Source organism: Tribolium castaneum, chromosome 1, assembly GCF_031307605.1.
Source record: "Tribolium castaneum strain GA2 chromosome 1, icTriCast1.1, whole genome shotgun sequence".
In the NCBI taxonomy this organism is placed as follows: domain Eukaryota; kingdom Metazoa; phylum Arthropoda; class Insecta; order Coleoptera; family Tenebrionidae; genus Tribolium; species Tribolium castaneum.
Window position 1 is genome coordinate 31933257 of NC_087394.1, and position 22706 is coordinate 31955962.

Sequence of the window (22706 nt, forward strand, 5' to 3'; positions counted from 1 at the left end):
TAAATCATTTCACGCTCTTCTTTCTATTATGCACGTACGGACTTGCACTTTCAATTCCTGCAGCAGATTTAAACTAATTTTAGCTTTCTACTAAAGATTTTCGAAATTTTGCCGATAAGGCACTAATTACCAAACGTTTTAATTTTCTTATTAATGACACATTTGAGTGTCTAAGACCCATTAACTGACATTTTTTTTTAATTGAGGTGGTCACGGAAATAGTTATGGCTTTGGATTAGGCAAGTTCAAGAATAAAAAGGATTTCTTAGTAAATTAACAATTTTAGAATTTCATAGAAAAGTAAAGACTATCTTTTTTTCAAGCACCTTTTATCAAGAACAGTTGTTTAGGTTATTCAGATATCGTAAAAAAAGTCTGAAATTAAAGCTGAAATATTTTATTTAAAATTACATAAAAAGTAGTAAAAGTAAGTAAGTAGTAAAAGTAAATATAAAATATCATTGAATAACTTAAGAATCTTTAGATGAAATTAAAGTCAATTTATTTACTCGTATATTTCAAAAGTTATAGAGTGTCAAAGATAGAAAATAGGCTACTCATTTGGTACTTAACAAAGATAAGATAGGTATTAACCTTCTTATATTCTTTCAGTTAAAAAATGCCAATTTTTGAATAACGTATTGAACGAAAAAAACAATTTGAATTATTTATTGTTGAATTAAATAGATTTACCTAATTAATTGTTTTTATTTAAAACTTTTTTTTAACTTGCTTTTTTGTCTGTCTGTCTGTTTCATATTTTTAGAGCCTAATTTGAAAGAGTTCTCGTTGTTCCAATGAATTGAAATTTTGTATACTTATTTAATCTGCATGACAATGCAATAATATGTAGTTAGATACCCTCTAAAGGGGTTAAATGGGGTTTTAAGATACAGAACAGAGGTTAGGATGTGCTTTCAATGCAAACAGCTGTTTTCTATCACATACCACTAAAGAAGTCTACACAAATGAGCAAAATAATGGTGCTACAATAATTCGGCGAAACTAAATCTTAGAGAAAAAGACTTTTAAATAAGTAACGTTTAAAAAGCAATAAATAAAAAAAATTGTTTAAAAAAACTTTTATTTAAAAAATGCACTAAAAAGTAAAAAATAAATTTTATAAATTTTAAAATCCTAATTTGTGAGCAAAAATATTTTCATCTGATAGAAAAACATTATTTTTTACTTTTTAGTACATTTTTTAATTTAAAACTTTTTTCTATAAAACATTTTTTTAATCTTTTTTATTATGTATAAAAAGAGATAAAAACCGTGAACAAACAGCCTAATGACAATTTTTCACCAGTGGTTATTTCAGTGGTTTATGTAATTTCGTTACAGAAGAGCTTTAAACATTTTTGCAAATATTTTATTCTAAAAATTATGATTTATTATTATGAAATAGCTGTGTTCTGATTAAAAAACTACTCCCAGTTTGTGTGGTTTGATTGTCGATTTCCATAAAAAGTGAGAGCTGAATTACTTGAATTTATAGTGGTATATAAACCGCTTTTGGTGCAGAAATAAGAAAAAGAGGCGCTACAATATGTGATGCTAATTTTATTTTCTCCATGTAGACAAATAACTTGAACACCTGTGGCACGGTGCAGCTCTAAAAAGACCAAATCGAGCGTGTGGTACTTTATTGTGTTTTCCATATGCGTCGGGGCGATATATTTTCTATTAACAGTTATACCGGGTTATAGACTAGTAAATTTAGTGACCACCAACCTGTATAGCAGCCATTTTAACATGATAATGTTTATTAATCTCTTCCACATTCCTGTGTTAGCGCGTGGTACTTAGAAAAGCTAGTGATTTACTCGAATTCCTCCTACTGTCCAATGAAATCCGACATATTAATCAAACAATATTACACTGCGCTATATATTACTGAAGACTGCGCAATCGGATGGGTAAATCCACGCGGCGTGAGTTATAAATAAAGATATAGTTACCCATCTTCACGGATGCTAACGGTTGAGATTTAAAAGATTTTCTTTATTGACAATTTAAGACGGTACATGGACAACCGCAATCTGCAAGGTTGTATACGCAGTTTGTTTGCCCGATAAATATCAAGATTGCTGTTGGTAGCTTAACAACACATATGTGACTTTCTGCCTTATCCGAGACTATCCTATTTTTCCCAGGAATCGAATTCCTTTGCCTAACCTACGTGAGATACTTGCATGCGAAACTACCCCGACCCAGCACCAACAACATCCACATTTTAAACAATGTAAATTTTCATCACAAAAACAAACAGTTTTTTCCAGTATTTAGTCTTCAAAAAAAATTTTACGTCTGTATGTTTGTATCCTCTTTCTGATTTTCTAAACAAAAATTTTCTCCTCTCAAGTGCTGCATTTTTGGATTACATGGGTCACATAGATAAGTAAATTTGGAAATCGTAAATCAGAGTAAATTATTAAAAAAAGGAGAAAGAACATTTGGAAATAATCTAGTGGACAAAATTTACGTTGCGATTTAGGTACTTCTTGGAAAACATACTATAAATTGATTCTACGTTAATGTAAAAGGAAAAATAATGTCTAAAGCTCTTTGAAACGGTGTGTAACTTATGTATTTGGTTAATAATTATACATTGTTTTATGCTACTGGACACTTTAAAATAAATAAAAGCTGAAAGAAGTTTCTGATTATTTAAGACCAATAATACGAGCAATTTTTATTCTCGGATAAAACTGAGCACCAGTCAGAGAAAAGAACTTTTAGAAAAAGTATGTCTTTCAAAACTATACACATGGCACGAAAATCGAAAATGGAGAAATTAATTCAGGACTTAGACGCATTCATTTAAAAATTAAAATTCACTTAACTAAGGGACGAGCAGTTGTCCTTATTTTGGAAAAATTGCAATCTTTTTTTGGCACTTTCCAGTTTCCAACTTTCAACAATTATTCGCTAAAAGCTCAAATTATTTCTGAAGGAAATAATGTCTTAACTCTGGAAATGCTCACCTTTAGAGAAGCTCTGAGAAAATCATTTTAAGGAAAAACTTCACAAATTAGAGTATACCAGAGTTATAAAAAAACTGTATTGAAAAATCAAAACTATTTTGTCATTTTGTGAAAAATATAGAAACATGCTATAAATTTCTCTCTTTTAAATGCAATAATTGGTTCTGCAATGGATTGGTTTATTTAAATGTTATTAAACAACTTTGTTATGACACAAAAAATTTATTCAGTGAAATAATGAGATAAGTCAATCGATTTTTCTCTACAAGTCTACAAATTAATATTAAACGTAAAGTAATACAAAAAAATTATATACAAAATCTGGCATTTATTCTAAGTGTTTTCCAGAAATTTGAAGACAATATTTTTAAAAGGCTGTTTTTTTAAACAAATTTGTTAAAAAAGTGCTGTGTTCATACTCTTGGATTTACAATTAAAAAAATTGTACAATGTTTACGTCACTCTTAAAGACTACTGTAAAAATTACATTAATTTATTATTACTTCCTGATGAAGGGAGTATAAAAAAATTAAAAAATGTAAGCGTTGTTCCGTTTGCTAGAACGCTGATTTTAGTAAATATACTTACTTACATAAAAAATAATCTATTTTCAAATTTAGAGCTTATAGAGAACCTTTACGATTTTTTTATCACGTGCTTCCGCTCTTATAAGTTATGTGGAAGAAAGATCTTTGGTAAAAAAGACGAAAAAAGACAGTATTAACTTAAAAAAACTTACGGCCATTTCTTAGTTTCAATTAAATCAAAGAAATAGATTCTGTACTACATTTCTCCAGTTTGAGTTTTATACTAATTTTTATTTATTTATTTTTTTATCAAATAATTTACGCATATTGCATAATTTACGTTGTCTTTTAGACATTACCAAAAAACCATGCCATTCTAACTTAAAACAATTTTGCAAAATTCGAACTTAAAATTTGTTTAATAGACTTATTTCGTTGGATAAAGATAAGCAAAAACTTCCATAATAAGACAGAGTTAACTCACAGCCAAACTTTAAAACTTAAAAATGTAATTTTTGACAACTAATCGAAAATTTGTTGAATCTTATACCTGATAAAAAATTGTAGAAAATTATCTACTGACTGTGTAAATATTGTGCATAATAATATTAAAAGACATTTGAAGGCACCATTTATTATATTTTTAGTCTCAAGTATCTGATAAATGATAAAACAGTGTAAACATTTATTTCGATCTTAAGACTTTCTACTTTTAAGAAAAGTGGTCTTTTTTGTTCTTATTAAGACTTCGTAAGAGTTTTAAATACCGAGGAGTTATTAAAAAAAATTCTAAATTTTTTACTTTAGAATTCAGACAGTTAAGAACCGCATGAGCTTGTTTAGCATTTCTCGAATCTGTCGAAAATTACTCGAAAATGAGCAAGGATTTAACACAAAAATCGATGGGTAACCCGCAGAGGAAATCAAAAATTGTGGAAATCAGAGAAAATCATTTTAAAAACGTTAGGGGAAATCTTAAGGATATCATGGGAAATTTTGAGAAAATTGTAGGAAAACTTAGAAAATCAGAAGAAGTTTTGAAGAAATTACAGGAAGTCTTGACAAAATCTTGTGTAAAAAAATTGGGGCGCAGTTTATTCCTCGTCAAGAATTTTAATTAAGTAATAAAATACCTAGTTTTGTAACAAAAACTGGCTATTTTATATAATTCAACTGAAAATCAGTTTTCTTTAACTTAACTATGGGTTCTGAACAATTTGAGTTTGTTTAAAAGTAAATAATATTTTAAAATACAAATGAATCAATTTACAGTATTAATGTGCTTTTATTTCTGAAAAACTAATAAGCGGATGCTGAAATGGGTGTCATTTTCGCAGCATCCGTGCTCTTCTCCTCCAATTTACCTGGAATGTTACACTTACTTCTTCCTTTTTCCCTGTTTTTTACCTCAGCTTTGACGTGTGAGTAATGGCTAATGACAGCCACCTAAGTTTGTAATTTATGCCGTTTCTGCCATTCAATTTTGCAATTAATTTACGATGATGAACTGTAATTTTCTATTAACTGTCTTATTATCCCAGCTAGTTACTCCTTGCAGCGTTAATACCCTCTCACACATATCTGGAGGCTGTTAATTGCAAAAATTTTGTTAAACACATATTATTACTGGCCAGGACGGTAATTAGTGTAATTTAATTTTACGTCACATTAGATGAGAAAGTAAACACCCCAAAGCACGCTGGTATGCCGCGATTAAACTGGTGGATACACTTTAAATTGGAGTGTTTATAATCGCTATAAAACTTTAAATCGGCCATAAATCAAACAAAATGAGCCATAATTTATTACATTTCACATAGCTGAGTAGTGGATGGTAACGACTACGGACGGATATTTTACGAGCAAAATAGCAGGCGACAGCATTGTTCGAACGAAAAAGGGGAATTCGACTAAACAGGACTATAAAAATGACAGCGGCCAAATATGTGTAACATGTTGTGTTTTATTTTAATTTTTATTTAAATTTTTTCTCGATAGTGGGACTAGTGCGGACTAGACCATTTTAATCTCTCATTGGTATCACGCTGGGCCAGTCTATGCATTTTCGTTTTATATTACTGCTCGTCTTCTCCGGAGTCGTATATCACGAACAGGTTGTTAGTTGCCTGAATTAACCGGAGATGGTCCAAATACCTGCGACATAAATCCAGAAATAATTACAGCAAATTAACAATAAATTATCAGATTGTCTCGCCTGCTTGTTTGGCGAGCAACCAACTGATTTTTAGTCCTCATTAGTGAAATGGTTGAATCTATTTTGTGATTTTATCCGTAATAATCCGACTTTTTTCCCGTAATGATAGTAATTTTCATTTCCTTCGGCTCGATACAATGCTTCCGCATCTCACTTATTTTTAAGTAGAGCTGGCCATACATTTCGCCACTTTTATCCCGACGAGTTATAATTTGGGAGATAATTTATTTATGCGTTGCCCCGAATTCCTTTAATCGACTTGCAGTATTATAATATAAACAAGATAAACACAGACAACCTAACTGGCGTACAATTTATTTCTTAATTGGGGAAGGTTTTGCCGTTAACGTGTTTCGAACTTGATATATTACATCTTAATAATATACGTCTGTACCATTTGCATGATTTTATTTCACCGAGATATTACGCGAGTTTCACATTTTGCCTCTCGTTCATGACAAATTTATATTGGGCTCCTCTCATTACAAGTACCGATCTCGTAAAAGTGTCATTATTATCTTAATATCACGGCTGTTGGAAATTATGCCAGAAAGGTTTGATAGCCAATAATCACACCCTTTTGCAATTTATTTAACATATTTCTGATATTATATGACAATTTGTGATACTTAACCTGGAATTAAGAAACGTATAATGTCTTAATTCCCCACATTGGCTGAACAAGCAATTTACACGTAAGGCCTACATTTACCAAAATTATTGTACAGCTTGAAAAGCCAGCCAATTTCGTTAATTCTTTTAATTATACGTACGCAGGTTTGAATCGGCAGTTGGCTGCCATACGCGAATTTTTATTGCAGGAAAGGTGGCAGCTACATTTTGGAATAAAAAACATTTTAAAGCTTTTAGACACTAAACTGCTTACACGTAATTTGTATTAACTTTAATGTCGGTTTTAATTCTCGTTTGCCTCGCAGCTACTAATAAAATTGATCACCCCAAGATTTTTAACCAATCAAAATGGACATAATTGCTCCAAATTTGTGTATTTTCTAGTCAAAAATAGTGGACGTGAGCAAATGCAGTGGTCATGATTTTTATTAACAATGTTTTTCAAGACTTTAATAAACAAACTCAGTTAACTAAAAATTTTTAGAGATAAATTAAATACTTTCGTTTCATTTTTGTTATAATTTAAGAAGTAAGTCATCTAAGGATTTAACGCTAAAGTTTGAAGTTATGTTTCACCTTTACGTTCATCTTTTTTCTCTCAAAACAAAAGGTATTTTCTCTTTATTGGGATGTGTTCTTACGTTTGCAATTTTGCTCCTTTACGTACTTTTACCTTTTGCCGTATTATTTTCTTATTTCTGTCAGTTTTAAGCTCCGCTTTACGTTTATACGTCTATGTGTTCTCTCAATCTCTTATTTTTGCTTACGTGTTGTTTCACTTACCTTTTCTACACTTTTTTCATAGAAAAATTGTTACCCTGATCCGGGTTCGAACACCCGACCTCCCCCGTCGAAAGTGGCGCTTATACCACTGGGCCACCAGGGCCCCAGGTACTGGGCGTCTTTTGCAGATATTTTAACACAAAATTTTTAAATAAATCAACATTACAAACGATATAAATGCAATATTTCTCATAAAACGCAAATACATTCAGTTCAAAAGTTGGCGAATTAGCTCGAGAAAACACTTTCTTCTACTTTTTTAAAATTTAATTCTCTAATTTTTCACCAGATTTCATCAAAAGATACTGGGCATAAGAGTTGATTCTACAATTTTAAAATTGTTCTTACCTTTTTTGCGACTTTCAGCACGTTTTTGATCGAAAATGGACATAATTTCTCCAAAAATCACCAAATTTGTGTATTTTCTAGTCAAAAATAGTGGACGTGCGCAAATCCTACTGGATTCGCAGTGGCCATGATTTTTATTAACAATGTTTTTCGGAACTTTACTAAACAAACTCAGTTAACTAATAATTTTTGGATATAAATTAAATGTTCTCGTTTATTTTTTTTATAATTTAAGAAGTAAGTCATCTAAGGATTCAACGCTAAAGTTTGAAGTTATGTTTCACTTTTACGTTCATTTCCTTTTCTCTCAAAACAAAATGTTTTTTCTCTTGATTAGAATGTGCTCTTACGTTTACAATTTTGCGCCTTTACGTACTTTTACCTTTTGCCGCATTATTTTCTTATTTCTGTCAGTTTTATGCTCTGCTTTACTTTTATACGTCTATGTGTTCTCTCACTCTCTTATTTTTGCTTACGTGTTGTTTCACTTACCTTTTCTACACTTTTTTTCATAGAAAAATTGTTACCCTGATCCGGGTTCGAACACCCGACCTCCACCGTCGTAAGTGGCGCTTATACCACTGGGCCACCAGGGCCCCAAGTACTGACCGTCTTTTGCATATATTTTAACACAATCTTTTTAAACAAATCAACATAACAAACTATACAGCGTGGTCCACGAGTAATAATGAGCCTGAATTTTTTTAAAACAACCAACATAACATCTCGTAGATAACGTGGATAGTAAAATATTTGGTTTATTACATTAAAAAATGAATGTAAAAAAAATGATGAACAACTTTAATAAAGTAATACCGAGTTATTGATTTACTAATTCAAACAGAAGATCTACAAAGAAGAGACACAAGAGCTTTTTTCAGCAATTGTGAAAGCTTCACATAATTGGGCGAGCACGAAATTGAGAAAATACCTCTGTGAAGTAAACAGTTTATCTAAAGTGTCCAATTTGTAAATTTTTCAATAATTTAACTAATCTGAAGGAACGTGATCAGTTTGGTGAAAATGGTCTTATCTTGACATTCATTAGGCGCGTCGTGCTTAATAGTAAATCTCGTTGTGCATATTTGTACGGTGGGATGTAGGTAAGTGTAATCGTTAAATTAGATGCTTTTAGAGATCCAGGACAGTAGGAAGACGATGATCAGAAGAAGAGGCGGCCGATACGCAATCGTCGGTAGTGTCACCGATCTTCCAATTCCCACGATCACATATGAGTGTCCCACTGGGAAAGCTCATTACTTAGGTTGGCCCGCGCATGCCACATATAAAACGACATGTATGAAGCAGTGTTGTGGCTGTGGCGATCTTCACAATCTATACTATACACATTCACCTGATGACCCGGTCCCAGGCACTCCCACGTTGTTGGCACCTGCAATTCCAAAACCGACAACCCGCCGGTTCATTACGCCTTCAAGACCCAAGGCGATCCAACGTGTCGCTGATTTCTATTCAAAGACGTTAATTTACCGACAATATCGCCCGACCTGAAGACACACCAGGCCCGGATTGCCCAACAGATCGTCTAGGCAAGGCTAAAAATCGACAGATGGCGCGGCTTTATTTTCCTTTTAACTACTATTCACATTTTCCGACAACGGAAAAAAGCTTTTCGAAACAATGGCAACACAAGTGAGCACTTTGTTGCTAACGTTCAATAAAGGTAACAGAATGACGAAAGGATTTTTGGAAACCACCATTGTTACTATTTCCAATTTTTTTTTTTTTGGTAATCTATTTTTCTTATTTAACACGCAACAGCGTGTATAAATCCAACTTTCAAAGACGCGTGTTTTTTAAAGTGTCCATGGCAACATCAATAACCCAAGAAACGTGAAGATAAATGGCAAATTTTTAATGATTTTTTATTATAATGACAATCAATTCCATTACAACGAAAAATATACTGATCTCACACTACATTATTTCCAATTTTTCTAATATTAATGTCAGTATTTATGATTTCAAAGTGTTCCAATAAAAAAAACAACGTATAGTATTCGTGGATAACTGGTCTTTAAAAAACTCCGGTTACGCCGCCGTGCTTGAATAAATAAATAATGTTCTTAATACATACCTATACATATTCAATGAAAAAAAGTGATTCAAAATACCAATCCTATCTTTTATTAGGAGTTATTATGGTTATTATCACTTACACATTTTTAGTTTCTAATAATAAATAAACTATTATTCAGAAGCTATTTTTTTTATTTCTGCAGATCCACATAATTTTTTGAATTAATGAACATAAACGAAGTGAGTTTGTTAAAAGTTAAAGTGTTTTTTGTTGTATCTCAGAAACTAATAATCACACAGAAATTTGTGTTTGTTAATAAATGCTTTATTACCTTTTCTAGGCATGTGAATTTTGTCAATTTTTTTTATAAAGTGTTGTAATACATATTATTAAATAAATTTCATCAATATTAAGAAAATAAAAAATATCTCAAAACATTAATTAAACTAAATTGTTTCATTTCTAATGCTGATAGTCCCAAAATAACGGAGTTTTTTTTTCAATTTTTAGTGACAATGTTATCGTAATTTTTGCACAAAACAACATTTATGCATTTTTTGTTTGTTTTTGAATGATGTCTAAGTTACTAATAATAATAATAAATAATAATAATAATTTTTGAAGAAACATTAATTTAAGTGTAGAAAAATTCTAAAATAATTCACATACACTGTACTGAGCTAAAAACTTTTTTGTTGAACTTTTTCTTAGAATGAAGAGCATTTGATACTCGAACTATGATTGCGGTTTCAATATACATATTTCGACAGAATTTTATACAAAAATTCGACCAAATTTAAAGTTATTTGTCGTTTAAAAGTTTAATTCATTTTCTATTATCTATACTATTGGAAATTTTTATGCCAAAGTAATTTTTTTACTAAAAATGAAAATAAATTTTCACCAAGTTTATGACCAAATCGCTTTTGGTTAAGGATGCTTGCGAGTAGCGATGATGAAAGACCGAGTTTTTTCATTTATACGTCTTTAGCAATAAAAAAAGCAACACTTAAAAGTTACTAACAATTAAACATTACACATACTACAAAAAGAATAAACGTTATTAAATTCAGTTCGAAGAATTAATACGATAATATATTGTTTATCTGGATATGAATAGGTAGTGTAGATCCAGAAAAATCATTTTTTCAAATTTTTTTGTCCGCGATTTTTAGCGGAAAATATTGTCAGATTGAAATGTATATTCGCTGTTCCTTAAAAAATCGTTTGTACAGCAAAGACTAGCGATGGTAGTAGTATAAGCGAACAATTAGTGCTAATGAGGTCATTATCTAATGACCGCTGCAACTTTCTCTTAATGACCGCTACACTTTGGCCGCTACAATTTTGCTATATGTCATACAATATATAAGACCAAAGAAAATTTAGGAAAATATTCAGTGTTGTTCTCGTGTTTGTTCTTGAAGAAGACGTCTTGGTGTATTGTGAAATTAAGGTAAGTTTTTTAAGAAATTATTTTAAATATTTATTAACTGTTGTGAATTTGTGTTAGATGCCTGGAAAACGTGTATCTTCTATGCCATTGAAAAAATCATCTCCGAAGCGTTTTAAAGCCCCAGGTGATGGTGGATGTGTAGAAGAAGAGGAAATTAGTGCTTCGCAAGTTCCATCGGTTCCGAAGTCGTCTTTGTCAGCATTTCCAGCTGCTTCACCACCACCACCACCACCATCGCAATCCATAGAATTAGCGAGAGTATCTGAAATAGGTCTTAGCCAAGCTTGCATGCTATACAACAGCCGGTGCACGCTTAGAATTATATAAGTATTTAAAACCCCTTGGCAAAAGGGTATTGTATTTTGATACCGATAGTATCATTTTCGTTAAAAAAGAAGGGGAATATGAACCTCCTACTGGCGATTTCCTAGGTGACCTCACTGACGAAATGATTGAATATGGCGAAGGTAGTTATATAACTGAATTTGTCAGTGGGGGTCCTAAAAATTATGCCTACAAATTTTGGAATGAAAATGAGCACAAAATTCAAACTGTGTGTAAAGTCAAGGGGTTAAGTTTGCATTATCAAAATGCTCAATTAGTTAATTTCGACAAAATAAAAGACATGCTGTGTAATAACACCGACCAAACTGTTAAATTGACCGATCGCACAATAATTCGAAATGAGACTTATGATGTTATGACAAAAGAAACAACTAAGACGTATCGTATAAATTATACAAAACGACGACGTTTAGATGATGGTTCTTTTGACACCTTACCATATGGCTATAGAGATGTATAATAATATAAGATGTATTATTTAATCTTTTAATAAATAAATAAATCTAATAAATATGATTTCTGTGATTTTATTTTGATTTAACCCAGAATGTGTGTGTGTGTGTGTGTGTCGCGCCCGTCCCCGCGCCGCCGCCACCCCGTCCCGCGCCCGTTCCCGCGCCGCCGCCACCCCGTCCCGCGCCCGTTTCCGCGCCGCCGCCCCGTCGTCCGCGCCGCGCCCCGTCCGCGTCATGCTGGTGAGTAACGAGATATAAAGAAAGAAAGAAAAAACATGGATCTTGCAAAGTCTTTATTTATTCATGAAATATTTGTTAAACATTTTGTTGCATAGTTTGTCATTATTGTGAAAATCTTTGTTAAATAACTTTAGAAAATCATCAACAGAATTGCCTAATGCGTAGTTTAAAAGAAATAAAGTACAGTATTTGCCACAGACGGTTGAAGAAAAATCTTGAATTTGAGAAATATTGTAAGACCACATCATAGCATTTTTTCTAAGAAATTTTAAAATATTCGGAGGCGGCTGATTTCCAAAACTATCAAAGAAGTATGCGAAACCAAATTTATCAATGTAAACAGCCATCCAATGACTACCCGGGAGGTAATCAGGGTCTCTGTTGATAATAACCATAGAGGGTCTGGTGATTAGGACAGGTAGAGTGTTATACGCAGAAACAAGAACGTGGTGTCTTTTCTTCCGAGAGATCATCTCCAGACACGTTTTGAGTTGTAAAGTATTCATTGTACCAACTAGCCAAGTTTTGTACGTTTTGAACAGCGCACACCGAATCGCTGATTATATGATTCACACAACAATTCGTATCAAAATGTTCTCTCAAGTAACGAAGCGATGGACACTCTAAATCTTCAATGTTTACAATTTGACTTTTTGGTAAACGTTTCAAAAGTAGACGCTTCTTATCTATTCCTTTCACGTATATACACTTTGAATTTTTCGTAGTTTCATTCAATATTTCAGACAACTTTTCGTAGTCGTAATTACCGCAGTTCCAAGAAAGCCCGTGAAAGTTATTCGTCAACCAATCGGCTTGCTTCTGATAACGATGCGGTAAGGTTGAAAGATCATCGGGTGGTTTAAACAAAAAGATGTCTGGTGCGCTTTTGTTCGTATTAAATACAGCTAATTCTTTTATGGTTAAAGTTTCGGTACAATTACCGTAATTGAACCCTTGAAAATCCACAAACACAACCATTTCGGATGACGGGTAAAATGAAAGTAGCAAATTTTTCATTTGTAATAGCAATTTATTTATCACTTATATAAATTTATCAACTACTATAATCTACAATTACATTACGTTTTTTATCAATTTCTATTACACTATCAAATTCACCATACACTAAACAATTGACAGTTTCTGTAAGAGCAGTGTTAAAACCAACTTCTATTCGTAAACTTCCGTTCTTTATCAAATTCCATGAAAGAGCATTATGCGATGATAAGTCAGGTGTCAAATCAAAAACAGCTATTGAATATCCATCAGCATAATTATCACGTGAAATCCCATTTCCAGTGTTTAGAAAATGTATACCAGTACCAGAAAATAATGTGTGGTACATTGAAACAAATTTCTTATTTGGACCGATAAATGTAGGTTGTAAGGGTTTACTAGGAATTTGGTTACCATCCACGTACAAGGATAGATAGTTTAAACCAAAGTTTTCGAAATTAAATGGATTTAAGGAATAATCACCGTTAAATGCTTTATTTGTCACAAAGCACAATGCACATCTTTTTGGAAGTTGGCCCAAATAAACATTATCCAATGATTTTCCTTGTACTCCTTGCGGTATAGTCAAAACCTTTAATTCTGTTCGCGTAATTGGATATTTTGCAGTTGAAAGCTCTAAAGCCTTTGCATGCGCAAGTAATACGCTTGGATTTATCCGATTTCTTCTAATCATTAGAGTTGCATCAGTAATTTGAATTTTTCCATTAAGATTATTTGATGACATCAATGCAAAACTATCACGAGAACGTACAAATTTTAATCTCATTTCTACACCGTTGATTAAAAATTTTTCTTGATTAAATATATCACAATTTAAGTGACCAATAAGATCGACTTCTTTACTCGTCGACGTTAGTTTGAGTCTATTGGCGAATCCACTGTTCTCATTGGTTACTACATTCATTTTGCCTGCCGTATCGGCGTACCATAATCCACAAGTTAAATGGGAATTCTTCGCCCCTGAGTCATAATTTAAAAGTGTCTCCAAATAACATTTATAAGCGTATGTATTATTTGGTGGTGAAATCAGTTTTTGATTTAGGTATACATCAACTTGACTAAACATTGAGTGGAGAATATTATTAACTGGACCAATTGTATCTTCAGCGGTATAATTACTACCGTCATCTTTGCATATTTTAATACAAAGTGAAAGTAAAGTTTGCGATAAATCTATATAGTCTTCACCACCTGGTATTACAAATTCTAAAGGACTATTTTCAGATATACTAGATACAGTTTTGTAATGAACCCATTGACCGCTTTCGATGCTTGTTTGAGTTGGCGGTAAAGCAAAAAGATCCAATTCACTTTTCGCGCACTCACAACTATGAGGATGTAAAAACGACATTCTAGCTAAAGATATCTTGATGTTTAATAACTGAACTCGTTTTACACTTCTTTGCAGAACGACGTGAAGAACTATTCTGACTTTTATTTTGTACTAGCCTTCTTTTTATAGATCCAGATCCTACCAAGTTGTCTAATTTATCTTGAGCTTTTCGTTTCAAATTTTCAACTGACTCATTTACACGTGTCTTGAATGCATCCTTTACAGGCACCTCATTAACAATGTCGCCAAGAAAATTTGAACCAGTGCGTAGTGTTTCCTTACCAATTGTTTTAACACCACTCTTTATTAACGGCATTACCGTACGAAAAAGTCCCCGTAAAAAACTACCAATACCATAACCCTTTTGGTAACTAATTCCTTTGTAAATAGCACCTACACCTGAACCAGCTTGATTGATGTAGTAATCGTGATAATGACATGAAGGCATTACGAAATTTTTTTAAAATGAAGTTTAACGCACACTGTTCCAAACTGAAATGGCACTTTCTCACCAGTTGCACTTCTTATATCAATTTCAATGTTTTCAAATTCCCTTTTCAACAGAGGCACGTAATGCGGATGCGAAAATAATTGCGTATGATGTGTACCGTAAATGTAGTGTTTATTATCGATAACAACGATTCGAATTACTTTTGCCATTATATCGCCCACCAATTGTGGTTCAATTATATCACTGTATACGAAAAGTTGTGAAGGCAAACCCAACATAATGTTTGCTGGATGTGTTGAAGTTTTACTCAGTACATTTGTATCCGGTTGAAAACCTAATTGTAGACTTAATGTCGGTGAAAATGATAGACTTGTCAGATATTTGCTACTGCTTGTTACAGTTACTCTTTTTGAACCATCATTTAATCTGAACTCAACATTATCTTTTACTAAAACTCTTACCGAGTTTAGAGCATCCACAATAGATTCGATCGTTTCGTAGTTACCAGCTTCAAGCTTAGTCTTATATTTCGTCATAATTACATCGTGTTCAAATGTGATCGTTTTCATTTTAAGATCGCGCATGAATTCTTTCGAAGACTTGTATTTCCTTCTTCGAACCTGATCATCGATCCATGTCGCAAAACGGGGATCTTTAAACAATATGTCAATGGCTTTTTCACCTTTTTGCATAATCGCCGATAAACTAAATTCAAAAGAGCAGTAAATAATATTTTCACCACTGTTGATGGTTAAGAAGGAACACGGATACTGTATTTCCGAAAGTCCCACACACCATTCACCATCCAAATGAACAGTTTTTGGAAGTTGTGTGCAAAAGTGCGTTGTTGTATTTTCGGGAAAGTAATTGGTTGAGCTGTTTGATACCAAAGTTAAATAAAATTCGTTATTCATATCGATGTAAGGGAACTGCACGGAATCCACGAGTTAAACTTTGAAGGATAATTTTTCCACTGCACAAAAATTTCACATTTACCTCTTTTATATCGCTTCTTCAATACTTTTTCAATGTGAAATGTACTCTGGGGGTCGTACGTTACGCGCTGTAATTCGGGGTGATAGAAGACGCCCTCTATTGGTTCATCCATTAAATCGGAAATTTTGTACACAACGGGTTGTCTCATTATAACATCAGTTATTTTGAATATTTCACCGCTCCAATTACTCATGTAGCCTTTTTCAAATACGTGCTTGTACTTGGTGATTCTGACGTAATCTCCAACTTTGTACACATTTTCGAGTTTGATCGTTTTAATATTCTTCTTTCTCGTACTCATAATGTTATCGTATACTTGCGCAACGTTGTCAGGATTTACCTCGTTAGGAGCCATTTTAATAGTACGATGATAAGAATTATTGTAAGAGTGCATGAATTCGGGTAATACATCAATGTATTGCATATTATTTGCAAACGTAAAATATTTATGCATTTTTGTTTTTAAAGTTTTATTGAACCTTTCTACCACAGCAGCTTTTACATCAGGATTATTTGTTACATAATAATTTATATCATATTGTTTAAACAATTTTTGGACATTTTTCGCTAGAAATTCTTTTCCCTTGTCAGTCTGAAGATTAACCGGAACACGCTCATCAAATATTTCTTTAAAAGCTGCAGCCACTTCATTTCCCGTCTTTGTGTATAAAGGTTTAACCCATGCAAACTTGGAAAATACATCGATGACAGTTAATAGGTAATTTACACCTCGATTATGTTTTGCGATGTTTCTCATATCTATTAAATCAGCTTGAAATAAATCGTCTATGTTGGTTACATGATAACTATTTCTAGGAAATCGACGACGAACTTGCTTATGTAATGTATAAGATTCCACACCTTCTAGCCATTTATTAATTTTTTTCTTATGTATATTTGTAAACTTAGCTAAGTTGTTAGGACTCGAAAAACCAAGAGGGTCACGAGGTATAAAATATCTTTCCTTTATTTCATCCATTTTTGTCTACTTGCTTTCATACGGCGACCAAGGAACTCTCAAGCGTTTTTGTTTTCTTGATGACGATCGCATTGATTTCTTCGTTATTTGACTATCCTCTTCTTCTTCTTCTTCTTCTGTGTCAAACTTTGACGACGATATTGGTTTTACTTTCACTTCGTTTTTTACTTCTTGCTTTTCAGCACCTTGTTCATTTATATATTTCAAACGTTTTGGATTAATTATAAGAGTACGTGGAACGTTTATTTTATACAAAATTTCCGCAAAATTTTTCCATCCGACAGGCTCGGCATTTAACTTATTACTACTCTTCATAACATCAGTGATTAGATCAAATATATTGGAACCAGGAATTGTGTTTCCATCGTAGATAACGTTTCCGGTTTCATTCCATGCAACTCCATTGTGTGTTAAATTGTTTAACAAAGCATTCGCTTTAACTTGTAAGGGTCTTGGTAGGGAACTCAAAATGTTTCGAGTAATTCGTTCAGATTGTTCTAATTGATTTTCTTTAGAATAAATCACAGGTATGGTAACAGGTTCACGAGAACGACTTATCATTTTTAGATATCTTTGAAGCACTTGATTATACAAAATCCATTTTTCATTATCATCAATGTTTTTCGTATCTATGATTCTTTTCATTTCATGATCTAAATCATTTAGGGTGTTTGGCTGAGTGCTTTTGTTATTATGCAAACGTTCAAGTTCGGATGAATCAATGAGTACCATTTTTTTCGTATGTTCCATTATTTATTAAATAAATGACCCAACACACCCGAAATTATTGGAGCCAACAACAATGGTAAGAAAGCACCTCCTTTTTGCACAATTAGTTTCTTTTTTCTCTGGAGAGATAATTTACGATTTACTAAATTTCTCAGTAATTTTTTATGTTTCTTTAATTTGCTCTTTTGAGAACCATTTAAAGGAACTTTCCCTAATAACGTATTGTGAGCGCACTCGCATATACAATGCACCAAGTTTTTATCGGCAGAATTAAGAATTGATTTACGATAAACAGGTGTTGTTCTATGCAAAAATTTTAATAACTCGGCGTTTCTTTCTAACGCTCGCGACATCTCAACGACGACTGACGCATAAACTACTTACTTTTATATTTATAATCTCTCTTAGGTATGTATGCATAAGAAGGTTCTTCATCAGGTAGAATATTTGTTCGAATACGGAATTCATCTGGAGTATCTTGTTTTAAATCAATCAACAAATAACCATGCGGTCTCATTGTGGCATCCTTATAAGCTTCCTGGATAAATTTTATATTTTCAGGAAAAATCTGTCTAGCTAAGAAATTAATTTGAGCTTTATCACGAGGATTTTTAAAATAAACGATATAGTTCGCATTCAAAGAAATATCTCTCTGTCCTTTTCCTTGATGAAACAAATTTTGCGTAATGTAGAAGACACTAAGGTTTCGATGATGACTTCCCTTAGTGAAAATATCGACCACACTGCCATTAGTCTCTCTCATCAGATCATCCAAAATTATCAATGTCGCTTCTGTACCATCAAAATCATTCATATCAGGAACGCCTTGACGAAATTCAAGATTACTATTATTGATTACATTAGTTTGATACAACGGTTGCCACTCGTCATAAAACCAAAGCACTCGTTCAAATTTTTTATCACAGACCGAATTTATGTGGTTCAAAAATCGTATAATAAAGTGCGTTTTTCCGCAAGCAGTTGGACCAGCTATAATTGCTGTAAACGGAGATTTGAATCGTAAGTCCATTCTATTTCAAATAACTTTCATTATTCAACACCAAACCAATAATGATAACTTTTGCTACGCGGCGGAATATTTAAAGAAAACAGAGTATACATTTTATTTAATTATTTATTATCACAGACAGTTATAATCATTATTTTCCCTATAATATTGTATTCTATTTTCGACAGCAGTTTTTACATTCACAGGCAGTTTCAAAACTATCTCATACAAGGTTGCATTTTGTTCATACCGATTCTTAATAATATCATACAATTTTTGAGATAAATTTTTACATCCATTCTCCATAACATCAAGCGCAACATTATTTATAAAACTATCGTAACATGGATAGAATTTATATTGAATTCTTCTTGCATGAAGCAGATTCAATAAATGCTCGCCCATATTTACGACAGTTTTAATTGTGTTCAATGATAAATAAATGCCCTTGTACACGCTGGGTTGACTAGGTATAAATTGAAGAGTATTATATCTACAAACCACCACGACGTAGCCACTTAGCATACACAACATCTGACCTTCTGGAACACTAATTTCTTCTACTTCTTCGTCCTCCTCTCTTGATTCAAAGATCTTGCTCATTTCTTTTAAAAACTCTTCAAAGGTTTCAATAGAAAAACTTATCGCCGATGTTAATTCTGGATTATGTATCTTCAACAACGGCACAAAATCATGGAGTGGTTTTACTCCAATCGATAAAAGTTTGCTACCAGACTTAGTTATAGGATACACCACTTCATGAATTAAACGAAACTTCTCATTGATCACCATCCGAGCCGTTCTCTCAGCTTCATCTTTCTCACTTCTCTCAGCTTCATTTTTCTCGATGTTGTCGGCCATTTCCATCAACGATCGCTCCAACACAGGATCCGACCATTCAGCTGGTGTTATGATGTCTTCTTCAGCGTGGATAGGCTGAGGCGACTTGGGGGATGCAGCTTGGCTAAGACCTATTTCAGATACTCTCGCTAATTCTATGGATTGCGATGGTGGTGGTGGTGGTGGTGAAGCAGCTGGAAATGCTGACAAAGACGACTTCGGAACCGATGGAACTTGCGAAGCACTAATTTCCTCTTCTTCTACACATCCACCATCACCTGGGGCTTTAAAACGCTTCGGAGATGATTTTTTCAATGGCATAGAAGATACACGTTTTCCAGGCATCTAACACAAATTCACAACAGTTAATAAATATTTAAAATAATTTCTTAAAAAACTTACCTTAATTTCACAATACACCAAGACGTCTTCTTCAAGAACAAACACGAGAACAACACTGAATATTTTCCTAAATTTTCTTTGGTCTTATATATTGTATGACATATAGCAAAATTGTAGCGGCCAAAGTGTAGCGGTCATTAAGAGAAAGTTGCAGCGGTCATTAGATAATGACCTCATTAGCACTAATTGTTCGCTTATACTACTGATGGTTATCTTTACATTTTCCCTTTTAATGACTAAAGGGAACGACAGAGTTTAACAATAACAAAGTTTTCTACAAATCAACTACTATAATAAACTATTTTTCTGTTAACTGTATTCTTAATCCAACTTCAAAACGAAAAATAGAACTGAGTTTTTCAAAAGTCTTCTACATTAATTCACACTAACCAATACTTTTTTTCCAAGAATTTCTTTATTAAAATTTTCTTTAGACATCATTTTTGAAACTTATTTAAAGAATACATTCTTTTACTCGGGCTGTAGGGGAGAAAGTCTTTTAAAATGTGGTCAGCAGTGCTTTATTGAATTCAGAAAAAAATGCTGAAAACTGAAAAAATGGTGTTTTACAGCCGTTTCATATATCATTTTTTAAAATGATTTACAGGATACAATATTTCCACTACAGGGCCAAAAGTATTTTATATTTCTTTTAACACTATTATTGTTAATGGGAAATAATTTTCAAAGAGTCTAGATTTTTTTTAGATTTTGTCAGTTTTCAAATTTTTTAAATTAGTAAGGCACTGACTGCATTTTAAAAGACTTTCGTCCTTACAGCTCGAGCAGAAAAATGTATCCTTCAAGAATGTTAGTTAAAATTTTAAAAATTACTAAAATTCGAATTCTTCATAATCATAGTCTGGAATATATTTTTTTAGACAACCCATTCGCGATATTATATTTGATAAAAGAAAGTTTCATCCACTAATGATGACATGATATTTTTAAAAACGTGTTGGGCAATAGGAGAATGAAACTAGGGAAAATATTGTTTGTTTTTTATTTATTAGTTGAGTTGTATTTTTTTTAATTCAAATGTTTTATAAAACATAAATCATGCAAAACTGGAGAAAAGTTTCGAGCTTCCGCGACCTAATCCGTCCCTGCAGTCCACTAACGTCTTTCCTGCCTCGCCGGCCGCTGACTGATCTTACAGCAATGATGAAACGAGGAAACGGATGAACAATGCTTATAAATTATCTCTTTACCAGTAGTACCTTTCTAATACTGTGACGGTCTTTTCGCTGCTGCTTCTGTAATGGATTGGTTTATGGTAACGCGGCCCTGAAAATACCTCCAACTCCATGGAATATAAAATAATATGTGCATCTCAGGGGTCAGACACTTGCCACCTTTGAGTCTTGAATTGCTGCTAATCTTTAAACTGCAACACGATATGTAGCACAGAGATGTCGAACTCACAGTTATTGTTGTTATTCACTACTTGAGATTTTATGCATGGTGTTGGCATTTTGCAATTTACATCGTGTTTGTGTTGTTACTACATAAGGAGCAAAGTGCAAATTGAAATTTATTTATGAAACCGCCGACGACATCTTAACAACTTTATAAAAATTCGAATTTTAATTAGCGCAGGCATTTATTGCAACCGGATTTTCGTCGCAACGTGCAAAATCATAAAGCTGATGACACCATAAAAACGCTCACGTCCACCACTAAAGCTCTACTCAATTATTATACATTATAACAATTTTCCTGATCCTGGCAATTTCTTAAGCCAGTGGCAGGATGTTTTTTGCTCAATTTTTTTGTTGGTTTTTATCACAAAGCTGTGCGTTTTGGAGAGGGAATATTAAATTTCCAACAATTTATCACAGACGGCAAAAATGCGGCCCATCCCTAGGCCGAGGTAATATTTCGATTGGTTAGTGACAGTCGTCGATTACCGTTGATTTTTGCGTTGAAAATATAAACATCAAGGTGAATTAATAAGTGGGAAAATAAGTAGAGAAATCCCTTTCGCAATTAGTTAGAAACACTAGCTTGACACTTTGAACCTAGCCACGGTCAGCGCAAAAAATGTTATAAATTGCTTTATATGCAATACATGCGTTTAGATGCAAGCTATCTTGTCGAGCTAATATTTTTGTCTACCTAGAAGTACATTAACGTGTTTAAAACTGGTATAAAAATCGACAACATATGTGCGAGGTGTGATCTTTATGCTCCTCGGATAACTATGATTAATCTAAAGTGATAAGGCTTAAATAAATTATAGAAGTTGTGCGACGTGTATTTTTTTGCAACTTTAAGTGTTACAAATTATTATTGTCTTATTGCGGTGTCGCAACCGCTCACACTTGTCTGCAAATTAATTTCTAATTAATGGGTGAAATAATGATGATAAAAGTAGAGACTCGCTTAAATCGTGAACTATTATTAACGCCGCACTATTGGGAAATTACACATCAGTTATTAGCAACATTTTTAGACGAATTGATGTCAACATTTAATCTCTTCATCTGCGCCAGCTTCGAAAGTTATAAATAATAACAGAGCGTTAACGACGTTCTTTATCAATTAAATACCAATAAATGTTATTCTAATTTGTACTAATTTCATAAAGATATTATTACCAACCTTATTTTTTTGCTCACACGTTCACCGTTTTCATAATTAAACGCTAAAGGTTAAAGGCCATTTTTTCAAATGGACCCAATTCGGATTTTGTGATAGTGAACTTATTCTCATGCGAACGGGTTTAACCGAATAATTAAACCATTTTTGGACCGACTTGACTCACAAAGCGCTTATTTGTTGTCAAATTTATAATAGATCATATCATTCCATTGACTCATTGTTGCGGTGAAAAAGAGCCCATTATGCCGATTCCTAGATATGACCCCCTTTTATTTAAGGTGTTATTAATGGATAAGGAACCTATTAGTTAATGTTA

General features: G+C 32.8%; 1 protein-coding gene and 2 long non-coding RNA genes across 3 annotated transcripts; 1 reads left to right on the forward strand and 2 right to left on the reverse strand.

The window, feature by feature from the left end:
- The first annotated feature begins 10788 nt into the window (after positions 1 to 10788).
- LOC103312307 (uncharacterized) lies at positions 10789 to 18170 on the forward strand. Its single transcript, XR_511343.3, has 2 exons — positions 10789 to 10990; positions 11048 to 18170. It is a non-coding gene; the product is annotated as an uncharacterized LOC103312307 (long non-coding RNA).
- Positions 18171 to 18652: 482 nt separating this feature from the next.
- Positions 18653 to 19995, reverse strand: LOC135266273 (uncharacterized). The gene is made up of 2 exons (XM_064356623.1): positions 19787 to 19995; positions 18653 to 19729 (listed from the first exon to the last, which is right to left on the reverse strand). Exon 2 carries the CDS (start codon positions 19727 to 19729, stop codon positions 18677 to 18679), a length of 1053 nt encoding a protein of 350 aa, XP_064212693.1. The 5' UTR covers positions 19787 to 19995; the 3' UTR covers positions 18653 to 18676.
- A 778-nt stretch (positions 19996 to 20773) lies between these two features.
- On the reverse strand, positions 20774 to 21465 carry LOC135266457 (uncharacterized). Its single transcript, XR_010334505.1, has 2 exons — positions 21007 to 21465; positions 20774 to 20933 (listed from the first exon to the last, which is right to left on the reverse strand). It is a non-coding gene; the product is annotated as an uncharacterized LOC135266457 (long non-coding RNA).
- Between the last annotated feature and the right edge of the window lie 1241 nt (positions 21466 to 22706).